At 31.1% G+C, this 17073-nt stretch overlaps 1 protein-coding gene across 6 annotated transcripts in view; it reads left to right on the top strand.

The window, feature by feature from the left end:
- Positions 1 to 17073, top strand: part of LOC139488899 (uncharacterized) — a 38786-nt gene that overhangs the window by 5147 nt on the left and 16566 nt on the right. The window contains exon 1 of one of the 6 annotated variants that reach the window (XM_071274864.1): positions 817 to 1043. The exons of 3 other annotated variants lie outside the window; for them this stretch is intronic. In XM_071274864.1, the coding sequence (XP_071130965.1) occupies positions 1014 to 1043 (30 nt within the window). In that variant the 5' untranslated portion in view covers positions 817 to 1013. 2 more of the 6 variants (XM_071274865.1, XM_071274862.1) reach the window with 2 other exon arrangements.

The raw sequence follows: 17073 nt of genomic DNA, 5'->3' as shown, positions 1-17073 counted from the left end.
TTCTTACTGTTATTAAGTATGTTTTCCTTATATATATATTGTACTGTCATGTACTTGTGAAATTGAAATTGTGGTAACGTATTTATTTTAAAAAGTACCTCAGACTGAAATAGATTATTTACATGTAACTATAATGTTGAAAGTCAAAATACAAGAAACATTGAAACTTACAGGTCAATAATTAAAGATATTCTTATTGCTATTGTTGAAACCTTAAGATCACATTGTTCCTAATTTGTTGTGACGTCCAACGTCTAATTTTGGGGACGATAGATATACTACAGTTGTACATGTAGTACGTGTATATAGAAACACGTCTGTGTGAAAAATGAATGAACCTTACATTGTTAATCGCAAATTTTATATGAAGGTAATGGAACTTTCGTTTGTGTTACATAGGATAGTCAGTGTCAGGCTCGTACAGCATTTTCCGATTTGGACTGTGCTTTTAATTCTGACAGTCCCAACCAGTCCCTTATTAAACAGGCTGTCGGACTGAGAGCAATCTCTGACTATGATATGGGTGTTTTGTTTTGTGCCATTCCAACTCATATCAAATATGTCATGTTCTGATCGATGAATCTCAATGAAACTTTAGGCTTTTAACGTTTAGTTTTTAATCTTGACCTTGTTTTAAAACAATTTAAGATTGGTTGATAATATCCAATCTAATTAAAATTAAATCCTTTAATTGCTCCCATTCTGATCGATGCGCGGCATATCAAAACGGGAGCAATTATAATATTTAATTTTAATTAGATTGTTTTTCTATTAACTTTTAACATATTTTTTTCTATAGTAAACATTACAGTAACCAATTCAAGTTTCTGCCCGAGTCCCTTTTTTAAAGAATGATGTAGATTTAACCTTCATTTAGCAATTGGTGCGTATCAACAACTCTTGTCAGTTTTGTTTACGCCTGATGAACAAGTACAGGTAGAGATATTTTTTGAGACAAAATATAAACACGGGTGTATCAAGTGGACATCTTATTCAGATCAGCTTTGATAATTATGTATCAAAGCTATCTATCAAAGCTTAAAGTAAGTAAATATATACCAGTATTAAAATACATATAGGCTATACATTATAAGAAAACTTATTATTCATAAAAGCGCATGTATCACGATGACACAGAAGCAAACTTTTTTAAGGTTCAAATATACTGCTAAGGGAAAAACAAAATTTTGCGAACGTAAATTAACAGATCTAATGTTGAGCTAAATTTGAGTCAAATTATATAAAATTTTAATGTACATGTATATTGTGGTTTAAGCTAGAGTATTACAGACCTACGGGTCACTAGATTGAGAAAGTCCGTCACATGTTTAGACGTATATTTCTATATATATACATAATATATACAAATCCGGTTTAAGCATCAGCCAAACAATGTAAGATCTGTAATTTGCTTTCGCAAATAGCCTCGTTGGTCGAGTGGCATAGAGCAATCATGGACACATGACACAGGACAGACTGAGTGTTATATAAAAAAAAGAAGATGTGGTATAATTGCCAATGAGACAACTATCCACAAAAGACCAAAATGACACAGACATTAACAACTATAGGTCACCGTACGGCCTTCAACAATGAGCAAAGCCCATACCGCATAGTCAGCTATAAAAGGCCCCAATAAGACAATGTAAAACAATTCAAACGAGAAAGCTAACGGCCTTATTTATGTAAACGAACGAAAAACAAATATGTAACACATAAACAAACGACAACCACTGAATAAAGGCTCCTGACTTGGGACAGGCACATACATAAATAATGTGGCATGGTTAAACATGTTAGCGAGATCCCAATGTTTACGTTCTTAGTTAGTCTATTATTTATTTTTTTATGTCGTACGATTGTCTCACTTGCGAATTTCCTTTTCCTTCTTATAATGTATATTATAAGTTGAGTATTGCTACAAGTAAATACCTGTAATAGAAGAGATATCTATCATCTTAAATATATATTACAATCACTTTATATATATATTTACTTTTGCGCCCTAGTTCACTCAATTTAAAGAGAAATTTAAATCACGTTTCAAGTTATCACGTTTCAAGTTATTATAAGAACATTATAAGTGTCAAATCACCTGAATGACATTAAAAAGAGATAATTTCTGTTCTGTATCAGTAGCGATTAATTGTGAGTTACGATATACATTTCTATATGGTCCAAGTACATTTCGTAGTGCGTGTCTTATAGGCAATAAATTAAAATTTATAACAATCCCACCTGCGCTTTCTCAATAATATTTTTACAGTGTGCTGTACTACTTTTGGGACAAATTATATCAAAATTATAGAAAACTTCATCGGCTCTAACTCCAAATATGCACAATTTTGTGTTAAGGGGGTCTTGAAATCTTCTGACAGCTTCCGAAGTGCTACATGTAATTTGTAACCCTATTCAGCTGTACCAAATCACTGCTTACATGTTACTTTCTAATTCATGACTATATTTTTTTTTACAGTGTCATTTCACCCCCCCCCCCCCCCCTACTTGCTATTTGAGTAACAAAACATGGAGAAATAAATTTGGAAGGGGTTTAAAAAAAAATTGACAAGAAACACACTGTCCACACTAAGGACTATATTCGTACAAAAAAATCAAAGGACGATAACTGTGTACTCGGACCATATGTTTTGTTTGTCTGTTTGATATTGTGTTGCTCGCTCACATGTTTTCTTATATTTGATTAAGATCTATGATTTGATTATCAGAATTCTGTATAACGGCAGTACTTATGTATACATTTCAAATGCTTACAGTGAAGTGATACGTTTTTCTCTTTCTATTTTTATATTTAAAAATAGATTTTTCAGTTCCTTCTTTGTGGTGAAAGGAATTCTTCTTTCGTGGCCTTGTTGGGATGTGTCGATCCCTTTTTTGCCGCGTGTTCCTCAACTTAATCCCAATCCCGTTTTACAGAGGAGGGAAGTCATAAAAACCAAATATTACAAAAGCGCAAATATCCTATATAAAGCACATTAGAAATATAATCTGGTCAACAACTTTAGATGAGAAACTGTTTGCCATTCTATTTTTTGTTACAAGTAGTGCTCATGAAAACATCCCTTCGGAAATAACGGACTACTAGTACCAAATAGAAGTCTCAGGATTAACGTATTTACGTTCTTAATGAATTTAAAATAGTATTACGAAGGAATATTTCAACGTTACTAGAATGATCGAAAATGTGAGGAGAAATATCTCAAGATTTATATCAAACGAGTATCCGAGTTCTAAAATTGTACTCGAGTACTAGGCCTTCCGAGCTTGAACCGAGTACTCGAGTGCGTGTTGCCATCCCAACTTTATATGTATAACTAATTAATAAAAAGAAAAGGACAAATTACATCATTTTAGGCCCAGGAAAAAAAGGTTTTCCATACAATCAATTAACATTACCAAATAATTAAAAAATCCTGTTCGAATCCGATACCAATAATAATGTCACCTGTCACTGTCTCTGTCAGTTTCAACGATTGATTTGAGATATTGCTATAAACACGGGTCATAATCACACTAGTCCTATAATAAAAGTCTTTGGAGTTTGATAACCAAGCAAGAACTCCGTCATTATACAGAGATTGACACTACTAAATTCAATCAATGACCAAAACATATGTTTACAACTAGTATCCGGTATTTTTTAGAAAACCTGAGGTCGGGTTCAAACTAAAACATTGGATAGCAGAAAAAACTCCTTATCATCAGCAAGACTTCAATGATAATACTAATACTAATACAAATCCAGACTGAACATAAGGAATAGGTACTTAATATCAGCCAGGAAACCACGATGTCGTGGCTGTATTCTATTATAGTGTAAAAGCCATTTTCTTTAAATCTTATAAAATCCTTTCTATAATTGTTTCATAGTTTTTGACAGAAAAGGTGCAAATGTAAATGTATGAAACCTATAATAGACTGAGGAATCATTCCCCGTTTGAAAATTTCTATTGATTACATATTCAGGGGGGGGGGGGGTGGGGGGGGGGGCAGAACCTTTTTCGGGACATCGGGATCGGATGTTTTTTAATTGGGGATTTCGAGATTGACCCCCTCCCCCCCTCCCACACATATGGAATAATACATGGCAAAATCCGTATTGGATACTGTATCACCACGAGAAACCAATATCAGTCCCGAGGGCTGATATTGGTATAGTGGTGATACAGCTTTCGATATAGATTTTGCCATGTATTGTTCTGTTTAACATATATTTTAATAGAATCAGATTCATGAGATACCAGTTTTTTCGTATGAAAATATAAGCAAGAAAAGAACTTTTATGATTTTCCTGTATTTTTCTAGCTGACTTTTTTTTATAGACTTCTTTTATGTTTAAGACCATGTAGATTCAGATTCATATTCAATATTTTATGATAGTCTATGATGAGTTTATTTACTCACTACTTGCAATACATAAATATACAGTACATACAGAGTATATACACAATATAAAACAGACAATACACAACTATAAAATACAAGTACCATTCTGTAAAGAATTATGAGAGACTGTGAAACAATTTCTAAATGAAATTAGTTAAAATACATACGATTCTTAAAATGTATTAAAATGCAACCACTAACGAAACTGTCCTATCATTTAAACTTAAATTAATATTTAAAAACAAACATTACAAAGTTACAACATAACTGATTTATATGAAATAAATATCATAAGATGTAAAAATGTTTAAAGTTTTATTGTTTATTTTGCGATTATCATGATTATATTAATCATGATCATTTTAAGAAGAAAAAAACAAGAAAAACATTTCTTGAAAAGTTTGCTATCTATTCTAATCAAATTAAAATCGTAAATTGCATTATTATTTAACCCATCAGGTAATGAAAACAAACTTCACGAAAATTATGACCAAATAAACAATAAAACTTCAGATATTTCTACATCTTATTGTGTCTTTTTTTATATAAATATCGCTCGTAAAGTTACTGGATAATATTTTTGAAAAATATTTATTTTAGTTGAAATATACGGATTTAAGTATGCGATACAGGATAAGCGATACAGACTGAAAAAAACTTGTATTAGATATTCAAAATTACTGTATTTTGTATTATATATTTGATAAATCTAAAAAAAAAAAAAAAAAAAACAGGATACGGACCTATTACTTTTTAAGTTCCTTTATTTGTAAACTATCAACTATAAATCTTGTTATTTTTAAACGAAGGAACGAACATCCGTAACAGACACTGACTGAATTAATTTGTGAAGTATCAGAAAACAGATTAATTATTATTGATGATGGCTATATATACATGTTACTCATATAATTTCACAAACTTTCTTTTTTATTCATTTTATAAAACTGAATATATATTTCGATTTTTCAATAGTAAGTATATTTTTTTTATTCTTAACTGTAAACATATTTTAAATGTCACTGTGTATATGTAAATACTAAATCAAATAACTATTATATATGTAAAATTTAAAACTAAATCAGATAACACAAAAAATATATGTAAATACTAAATCAAATATCACAACAAATACATGTATATGTAAATACTATAATATCAAATAACAACAATTTATTCTTCAGAACGACATGGGACGATAGAGATGCAGGTTTTGACAAATATATAATGAGTTTTAAAATGTCTACTTGATTGATTAATAAATATATAATACAATTCAGAGAGACGATATTAATTTGATACATCAGATTATCAATTTGATACAAAGAGAATAATACATTGCAACATCCGTATCATGTGCCGTATTATCCCGAGATACCAATATCAGCCCAAGGGCTTTAAGGCCAGAGGATCCTGACTTGGGACAGGCGCAAAAATGCGGCGGGTTTAAACATGTTTATGAGATCTCAACCCTCCCCCTATGCATTTTTGCGCCTGTCCCAAGTCGGGACCCTCTATTTGTGAGTCTTGAATTATTTTTAATTTTAGTTTCTTATGTATAATTTGGAGTTTAGCATGGCGTTCATTATCAGTATATATATTATTTAAGGGGCAGCTGAAGGACACCTCCGGGTGCGGAAATTTCTCGCTGCATTGAAGACCTATTGGTAACATTATGGACGGGTTATTGTCTCTTTGACACATTTTCCATTTCCATTCTCAATATATATCCTTGTTTTTACAAATAATAAAAAATGTTTATCAATAATCAAATTGTCTTGGTTATACCAGATCTCATTTAAATCTAAGTTAGATAACAATTGTTGGTCTTCCCGTTTGAATGGTTTTACACTAGTAATTTTTGTGGGCCTTTGTAACTTGCAGTTCGGTGTGATCTAAGGCTCCGTGTTAACGGCCATACCTTGACCTATAATGCTTATCTTGTAATAGTTACTTGGATAGAGAGTTGCCTCATTGGCACTCATACCACATCGTCCTATATCTATCTTCATCTCCTTTCATTACTGTTGGTTTTGTTTCCTCGTGTGAATTTGCATCTTTCCAGCATTACACGACTAAGGGATTTTAGGAAATGTCTAGTAAGGGTCCATCTAACAAGCGCAGACTTTTGATTTGGTATGCCTATACATCGCCACCGGATCCCCTTGGGGCTATTATAACGGTCTTTTTGGTTGCCATGTCGGTCCATATACCATTGAAATGTGTAGGAGTCTGTCTAAAAGCAGTCACCATCTATAAAAGGTGCTCAATATTCTCAGAAAGTTGAAGCATATCGAGTTTGTAAACTGGCATACACCTTCAGTAATTGGTACGGTTGGTTACAACAAAATACGGTAACATTTGAAATGGTCGATCTCAAAGAAGTGACCAGCTACCCTCTCCTTATATTTGTTATTCTCACCGGATTGTGTCTTATGCTTAGTTCGTTTCTGTGTGTGTGACATTTTAATGTTGTGTCGTCATTCACTTATTTTTAATGCGTTTCCCTCGGTTTTAATTTGTGACCCGGATTTGTTTTTTTTTCTATCGATTTATGAGTTTTGAACATCGGTATACTACTGTTGCCTTTATTCTGCTCTAACATTTGACAGCAAACTGTTTATTGCTTCGAGGAATACATTTCAGTATTCGAATATAAGTGATACAACACAATCAAATGGCTTATATGTATCTATAAAAAGCTGTATATGGGCTTCGAATAGCTCCATCATCTGAGCGTTAGGACTTGTGCCTGGCTTGAATTGCTCAAATAATGCTTCTGAGATAAATGAATTTGATATTATTGATTATTAAGGTAGCACAATACAAAGAATTTTCATCCCCAACCAGACATCTTTAAACTGATGTAATTCCACTCATCTTTCTTTAAATTTTATAAATGAGGTACCAAAAGAAAGAAGAAGGATTAATCTTCCAAATTGTGATAATTTCATTATGACATAATTATTACATAAATAATTGTTGTGTAATTAGTTGCCACATTGTGATGTTCATACTTGAATGAATTTAGCTTCTTTGTTATTCATAGCATCCCAAAATATTTTATAGATTCTTGCACAACACAGTTTGACCTCCAAAATTGTGTCTCAGATTGGTCCTCTTGTATTTCATTCTCTCATAAATCTACAATGAAATTTGCAATAATAATTCATAAGAGACCACTAAATTCAATTGGGTATAAAATTTGTTCTATTGATGTTTTTGGAAATCTGAGACACAGTGTTGGAGGTCAAGCTGTGTTGTACAAGAATCTATTAAATATTTTGGGATGCTATGAAGAACAAAGACGCTAAATTCATTCAAGTGTGGACATCACAATATGGCAACTAATTACATAATAATTAATTATGTAATAATTATGTCATAATGAAATTATTACAATTGGAAAGATGAATCTTTCTTCTTTCTTTTGGTACCTCATTTATAATATATATAAAGACAGATTAAATGAATTACATCAGTTTAAAGTTGTCTGATTGGGAGTGAACAAATCTTTGTATTGTGCTACCTTAAAGGTATGAAATATCATTTAAATGTTGATTATTTTACATTTTGCGTAAAAACAAATGATGAAATTGAGTTGAAACGTACTCTAGTAAATACCCAATATTCGTAGTGTCAAACTTTTACAAAAACTCTTTAATAACAGATTAATTTTGCTAAACTTTTGTTTGAAATCGTTAAAATAAGGTGTAACAACAAAGTATTTATTAACAGAAACCATATCACGGATATTCTTTTACAATGTGAACCTCAAAACTTTTCAAAGTCGATTTTTCTTTCAAGAAAATTAACTTACTTAAAAGCCCATTTTACAAAAATTGCACCGTACGATTTTTTGACGACAAGTCAAAATGTACAGTTTAACCTTTGAACTACCAATACTGTGATTTGTAGCCATATAGTCCGAATGACGATAAAAATCCTTAAATAAGCTACTTTTCCTTACTTGGTCACCGTACTATTACTACAAGCTTCTAGTAAGTCTCTCACGATCAAATTATGTAATTATGTAAAAGCTGCATGGAATATTCGATCTCATATATAGTCTCATAACTAAATTTATATGTCATTGTATTTTACTATTGTTCTCTGCTGTCTATTCATGTTTTATATTATGTAATATATGTTGTTAATTTTGCCATAGCATGTCTATGCTTTGCAATAAAGATTCATTCATTCATTCATATTAAAATCCCCACAAATATAAAACGGACATCCATTCGGAATAGAGTATATTTGAGACATAAGTGTATCAAAAAATTCATAAGCATTTGTTGAACGTGCAGAAAATTCAGGCGGTAAATACACAACACTAACATAAAATTTATTACTATCGTTGTTTTTTTCTACAAATTTTATTTCTAGTAAAAAAGAAGAAAAAGACACTAGTTCTATCTAAAATTATCCTAAATGAGATTATACCTGTTAAATGTAATGAATGGTAATATATAGAAAATATCGATTATTGTTGAAATTTATTGTTGAAATTATGAATAGTTCATCCCAAAACAAAAGTACTTTTTGCATGATGAATAGAGTATGCATGTACTAAATAGATAAAATTCGTATTGAGATTCTTTTACAATGTGAACCTCAAAACTTTTCAAAGTCGATTTTTCTTTCAAGAAAATTAACTTACTTAAAAGCCCATTTTACAAAAATTGCACCGTACGATTTTTTGACGACAAGTCAAAATGTACAGTTTAACCTTTGAACTACCAATACTGTGATTTGTAGCCATATAGTCCGAATGACGATAAAAATCCTTAAATAAGCTACTTTTCCTTACTTGGTCACCGTACTATTACTACAAGCTTCTAGTAAGTCTCTCACGATCAAATTATGTAATTATGTAAAAGCTGCATGGAATATTCGATCTCATATATAGTCTCATAACTAAATTTATATGTCATTGTATTTTACTATTGTTCTCTGCTGTCTATTCATGTTTTATATTATGTAATATATGTTGTTAATTTTGCCATAGCATGTCTATGCTTTGCAATAAAGATTCATTCATTCATTCATATTAAAATCCCCACAAATATAAAACGGACATCCATTCGGAATAGAGTATATTTGAGACATAAGTGTATCAAAAAATTCATAAGCATTTGTTGAACGTGCAGAAAATTCAGGCGGTAAATACACAACACTAACATAAAATTTATTACTATCGTTGTTTTTTTTCTACAAATTTTATTTCTAGTAAAAAAGAAGAAAAAGACACTAGTTCTATCTAAAATTATCCTAAATGAGATTATACCTGTTAAATGTAACGAATGGTAATATATAGAAAATATCGATTATTGTTAAAATTTATTGTTGAAATTATGAATAGTTCATCCCAAAACAAATGTACTTTTTGCATGATGAATAGAGTATGCATGTACTAAATAGATAAAATTCGTATTGAGATCAAAAAGCGTAGGTGAAGAGATTCGTCCAAACATAAGAGACTTTCAAATCGCGCTCATGCAGTTTGATTTTTTTTTAAAGATTTAAACTATGTTTATAGAAATCCGAATGATAACAGAAACTTTTGTATGATATAACATGATTAAAGATGTATACAGTGTCTCATAAGCCTACCTAGGCTGGGTATTTGTCTTATTTTTTTTATTGTGCAATGAATATTATGTAATCTGTATAAAAATCTGTAGACAAGCATGTGACACTTTAATAAAAATAATAAATATTTATATATCTATAAATGGTTATTCGAAACACGTTTTACTCAACGGTTCACATAACCCAGATTAATAGATATGGCTGCATGGTTGACTGAAAACAGATAAATTGATTTAAAAAAATGTTGTCAGTCCAATCTGTGGTATGTAGCAAAAAAACAAAACTGAAATACTATTTTAAAAACACTGCAATATAAAAATAACCCTATTAATGTTATGTCAAAGGGGAGTCGATACATGTATAGGACGGAGGACTATAAAACACGAAAATCGTCAAAAAATTTCAATACCTCACACTGGTCTTTCGTGCAAATTGAACTAATTTATTATAAAATACTTTTCATTTATTACTCTTCATGTATTTGTTTTTTGTCGTTGTTGTTTTCGGTTATATCAAACTGTTTATATCACTGTAAATCGTGTATCAAATGTTACATTTTAGCGAGTGCTCAAACCCCACCCCTTTCCTATCAAAGACAGTAGTGTAACCGCACAGCATAATAAAAAAATATTATTTCAACATACAGCCTCGCTCCGACCCGACCCGACCCACGTTTTTTTTTACAAAAAAAAAAACACTAAACGAAAAGACCAAAAAGACAAAAGAAAAGTCTGCTTGCAGTTCCTGAAAGCTTGTTTAGAGCAAAATAAATAAATGTACCATGTTTCATAGACTTAATTCAATCCTTACACATTCAAGCGATGTCCCCTTCAATATGAGCAAAACCCCGATCTTGTTGGTTATCTGATCGTAGTGGCACACCTGTAATTATCCATCTCTATATATTAATATAATCAAATACAATATGTGGATATAAAAAGTATATGTCAGTCTTAAATTAATGAAATAAAAATTGTATTTCAATGGCGAAGTTTTTTTTCAAATTACATTTTATATAAGAAAACCTTAATCTTTAAATTAATTCTGTTTACAAGGTTAAACTGCTCTCAGGCAAAGATACAGTAACCTTTAATATTTTTTTACTGATCTGTTTATATTTTTGAATTAGGATCTTTTGGTTGTATGTTCTACAATTATATACCTTTCTAACGTTTTTCCTTGATCATATAACACATGTAACTGATGAACATAACCGATAAAAACGTATTGTTAAAGACAGTATTTTGGGTTTTTGAAATATTGTAATGTATTATTACTGATGGTTGTGAAATTCATTCGCTCGGAGAACCTTTCGAATATAGTGCATTTGTACTGTAGATAAAGGCATACATATAAAAAAAAAAGAAAAAAAGCGAAAATTATCAATGGATAAGGCCTAAATAGGGTTAAAATAATAGAGAACTGAAAACAAATATGAGAAAATGGGCAAAACAATAAATAATAAAGAACAATCGGATGTTAACTATAACAAATAGATTGATTTATTGAATGTTAGTTGCTTAACGTCCTATAACAAGTAGATTACAGTTCACAAACAATAAAATAAATAGTATAAAATGGCCTCAATTAAAAGGTACAGAAATGAAGACGCCAAACCAACCCAATCATAAAAGTTGGTTAATATTTATTTACGTAATCGATGCACAAATTACACCTGGGTTGACCTTGTCAGTTATATAAGTTAATGCGCAGATAAGTTTTCGGCAATATAAATTTAACACGAACAGCTTTCGAAGGTATGTTATCTTTAAATAACTTAAAGGCTTGCAAACTAAATTCAGGAACTATTCGTATATGCTCTCTAGTGCTCTTTATGTATTAAATATAACTTGGGTGAGTTGGGAGGTGTGACGGTATCATGCATCAGCTCAGTAGTCAGTCGGTACTGACATGATTTAACAAACTTTTCTAAAATTGTCCGTTTATGAATTTTGAATTATTAAGAAACAAAGGTTTCAACTCCCTCAGGCAAAGTTGACTTTAGATGAATCTGGCTATCAATTTTAGATATTTTTGTCATATAACGGTTTAGGTACTTATACATTCTCGATTTCAAATGTTTGGCTTTGAGCGTTCCTGATGAAGGTAAATCCAGAAAAGAGCTTCGGACGCATTGAAATAATTAAATCTGTTGTTTTCAATTTTTGATATGTTGGCTGGTAAAATGTACATGTATCATTATACTCTCTTACAGAGATGTGTTTGTTCGAACTTTTTTCGGTTTCATTTTACTTATCATACCTTAAAACATTAAAACATGTGACCAGATATTGTAAAAACCAAATTATTTTTGCGACTTTCGCGAGAAGAAAAATAACGCGAATATGTAAAATTGTCGCGAATATGTAAAACTTAGATCAATTCTTTTTAACTGCATCAAGTTAATTAGAAAATCGCATAATTAAATAGCCGTGAGGTGGAATAGAAAGGGTGAAGGGCAAAAAAAGTATCTGCGAAAATAAGTTGAACATGTTGACTTACAGTATACTATTTTATGAGAAATCGTTTGTTCCTTTAGATGTAAATTGTGCACTATTTATAACCTTGCTGCTATCGACAATGAAAGTCTTTTTATAATATTTGTTGAGGGTTGGTCACTGTTTTAGCCTTGTAGTCTTAATATGCATATGAAGGTAGCTATAGAAGATCGGTAAGACTAATGTATATATCTACACATCACGTGCATGTTAACTAAGGTTTTAGTAAGTAAACAGGTTACGGTAACAATCAAAAGTTCATTGAGAATTTTCATGAAACGTAAGTGACTGGTTTATATCTGTTAATAATTACATTAGATGTATGTTTCATCATAATACGTTATTCTGATTGGCTAACTAGCAATCTCTCGATATTAATCAATTGCATTACACAATGCAACTTTTCATTCATGATGACACGAGGTCCCACAATAAAGTGCACAGGTAAAATAAAAGGCGTGTTTTCATGATTCTATAGGTAAAAATGTAATTATAAGTATTGAATGTTTTTTTTGTAACTATATAGGGTTGTAAAAGCGTTGAGCGTGCGCACATTTTTAAAGGCGTGTTTTAATCAAAATGTACTTCGGTCAACGCTTTTACACCCCAATAAATTTACAAAAAAGAGCATTCAATTCTTAAGAATAACCTCCCTTTAGATATTTTTTTTTATAAATTTCTAATATGACATTGAGGAGTTAAAAAAACTTCATTTTTCGAAAAAGCGACTAACGTGTCATGCGCTTATGGCGCAACTCTTTATTTCTGATTTTCTTACTGTTATTGAGGATGTTTTCCTTATATATATATTGTCCTGTCATGTACTTGTGAACTTGAAATTGTGGTAACGTATTTGTTTTAATCAAAGTACTGAAGTACTGAACATCAGATGACCTCAAGTTATGTTGAATTATTGATAAATGACAGGTGTTTATATTATACCTGCCAGACAGATATGTTCACCTTGCAATATAGTACAAATAATATAATTTGCTATCATATCTGAGATACTGACTTGAACAAGGAAACTTAACTTTGTGAATTATCAATGATTACGTGGTCAAATGAGAACTGTTAGATTGGCATTATGACCATATAGTTGCACACATACAAAAATCGTTAGCATATAACTTATAATAGAGAATCAACATAGCAAACAATTCACCGAGTAGCTATATAGTCACTCACTGAACTATGAAAAAGAGGTTCAAGACAATCATATTAAAAGAGATAAATTGTAATATTGGGGCTAAAGATATCAGATGAACAGCAAACTCATAAATCGAAAATAAACTTACATTCCATGACTAAAACTGAAAAAGATATGCAGACAAAAAAAGTACACTAGAAACAACATAGAAAACTAAAGACTGAGCAACACGAACCCCACCAAAACGGGTGATCTCAGGTGCTCCGCTATTTTCCCGCTAAAGTCCACAACGCCGCTAAAGTCCAAAAACTTTTCGCTAAAGTCCACAAAATGAACTCCGCTAAGGTCCACAAGAAAACGCCGTTAAAGTCCACGATAGCAAGTTCTGCTTAAGTCCACAAAAAAGCACCGTTAAAGTCCACACCATTTTTTTATTGTTAAAACATAATATTCGTTATTTTTATCCCGTTAGTACAATACAAAGCATGGGCCTTTCTTCTCGGTAGTATTTTTTTTATCAGTTTGATACATGAAAAAAGTACAGTATCTGTATATGATTTTGTTCCATTAATTTTGATCTTTGTATTATGATGATGATTGCCAATTTGGACATCATTTCTAAAAAGTTTGTAAATTCGTTAGTTAGTATAACTGCATTCTACAAGTACTTTTTTTTCTCTTATTCTTTGCATATAATCACTTTTTGACATACTTAATATACAAAGCAAAGGTGCCTCCTAATCTATAACATTTGAACGGCATTCAGGCAACAATCTTGATTATATCATTACACAAAAAAATACTAAGTTTATGAATTCCCAAAGGTCTCCTGTCGCAAAACTTTTAACCAACGTTTAACGTTATTAATTTCGGTGTTCGTTATAGAAAACCACGAAAAATAATGTGATATGATTTTCAGAACGCAAAAATGAAGCCAGTATGATAAATTCTAAATAAAAAAGAAAATATTCAATGCTTTAAATTATATTTTTATCGATTAGTATCGGATATCGAATCGAATGCTTTGAATGGGTTTCTACCAAAATTTCAAAATAAAACCTGATTTGATCGATATAGGAAGATGTGGTATAAGTGCCAATGAGATAACTCTCTATCCTAGTTAAAATTTATAAAAGTAAACCATGATGGGTCAAGGTACGGCCTTCTACACAGAACCTTGGCTCACACCGAACAGCAAGTTATAAAGGTCCCACAAAACCATTCAAACGGGAAAACCACTGCCCATAAATGGGGCTTAAAAATATACATACACGTCTAGTTGTGTATCTTGGTAAAGTGTTTTAATCACATGCAAAATTACTCACTACATTGATATGTATAAACTCACAAAACGCTAAATCTGTTCTACAGTAACCAATAAAATTGTATTGAAAAGAATAGAAACATTCTTTGATATTATATACTTCGTAAAAGTTTCAGCCTAAAACTTCATACTAGTAAAAGTATCTTTAAAATTAGGGAATAAAGAATGGAAATTAACTCTGAAAGAGATACCGTGTACTTTGATGTGACGTTCATTTTATCAATCAATATGAGTATAGGATAGTTCAACAATTGTTGGTGTTCGTGCTCAATGCAAGATGAACGTTCCTATCGCCTTTATTCTATATCCACACCCTGCCTTTATCCTATATCCACACCCTCCAATGCTCATAGACACTTATTTTCATTAGTTCTGGATTTCTCAACACACAAATACATCGGCAAGTGAATACAAGAAAAATACATTTGAAGGCATTTACAGTTGGATTTTCACAAACCATTTGTTGAAAGGCACATAATTGTCTAAATATATATTTGTTTGTTTGGTCATACTTTTCTTCGGTTAGTTTTGTTTTTCTCCTGGTGCAAATATTTTTTTTGGATAAAATATAAACTTTGTGTTATATCACCAGAAATTGATAATTAACGCTTCAAAGTAGATATATTACCAAATAAACAAATAAACCTACATGAGAGTTCTGCTTCTATTGGTACTAATTTAATTAAAATCATACATGAAATAGTCCCTAAGTATTTGTTATGAACAAAAAACGTAGATTTTCATGATATATATAACAACTAATTGTAGGTGACAAATACTTTTGACCATTATACTTTACTGGCTTGACGGTTTTTGAAGTACAACGTTCCTAAATGTTCTAAAATCTTATCTTCCAAAATATACATGTATGTACTTCCATAACGTCAATTGCAATTTGAGCATTTGAACTCAATTTCATACTTAAAAATGTAGCGTCACATTTTTATTTGGTTAAAGTTTTTATTTCATTTTCTGACTCTTGATAAATTTGACAAATGCACATGTATAGTCGACCTCGTACTAAACCGTACGAGTATACTCATACGGTACGAGCATACATTCAGGTATACTTATATGGTCCAGACCGTACGCGTACGGTTCAAATACTCATATTGTCTGGAACATAATTTATATACATGTACATGTAGCATTGTTGAAATATTTTTGTTATACTTGTAGTCATCATGGATAATACACATTACAGAACTACATCCGCGTATAATTTATTCAATTCATCTTTCATTCTGAAACAAATTCCTTTTCCTTTTTGAAAACAAAACAAATATGCAAACCAATGAGTGATGGAAATCTGCTGAGCACCACAAAAAGCATGAATTTGTGGTATTCTTTATCATTATTTTGATTTCAAACAAGAACATGATGGTTCTAAGTCTATATTTGAGATTTACGGACCGTTTTGGCTGCTGTGGAGCCTAACAGACACTGAATGGAAATCTTACTTATGTTATATAGATATTTGCAAAGGAAATTTAAATGTCAAAAATAGGCTCGAAATTATGTCTCTAGCATATACATAAAGAGAACGCTATGTTGGAGTTTCTTGTGGATGAACAAATATTTACTAAAGAATAAAACGAGTAAAATAGCTAGATAACTTTTAAAAAATGTTGTCTGTTTGATTGATAGAAAATCGCAACACAAAGATCAAATTTATGGTGATAAAGGGATGATAAAGCAAATACTATAATCTTTTCATTCATCAAAAATATAATTTATACTGACAAGATATACTTTCTAAGAACAAAAGTCCATGCTTTTTATTAGATCTATAACGGTGCTTTTTTGTGGACTTTAGCGGAACTTGTTATTGTGGACTTTAACGGTGTTTTCTTGTGGACTTTAGCGGAGGTCATTTTGTGGACTTAAGCGGATATTTTGTGGACTTAAGCGGAAATTTTGTGGACTTTAACGGTGTTGTGGACTTTAGTGGAATTTTTTTGTGGATTTTAGCGGTGTTGTGGACTTTAACGGTGCCACATAGGTTCCTTTAAATGTAGCTGAACATTTTGTTTAAATTCTCTAGAATATACAAAGTCACATGTACATGTGATTTTAATCGTGGACATTTTAAATCCCTGTTA

Source organism: Mytilus edulis, chromosome 9, assembly GCF_963676685.1.
Source record: "Mytilus edulis chromosome 9, xbMytEdul2.2, whole genome shotgun sequence".
Lineage (NCBI taxonomy): Eukaryota > Metazoa > Mollusca > Bivalvia > Mytilida > Mytilidae > Mytilus > Mytilus edulis.
Note: the sequence above shows the minus strand (reverse complement) of the source record. Positions and strands in the feature narration are given on the sequence as shown.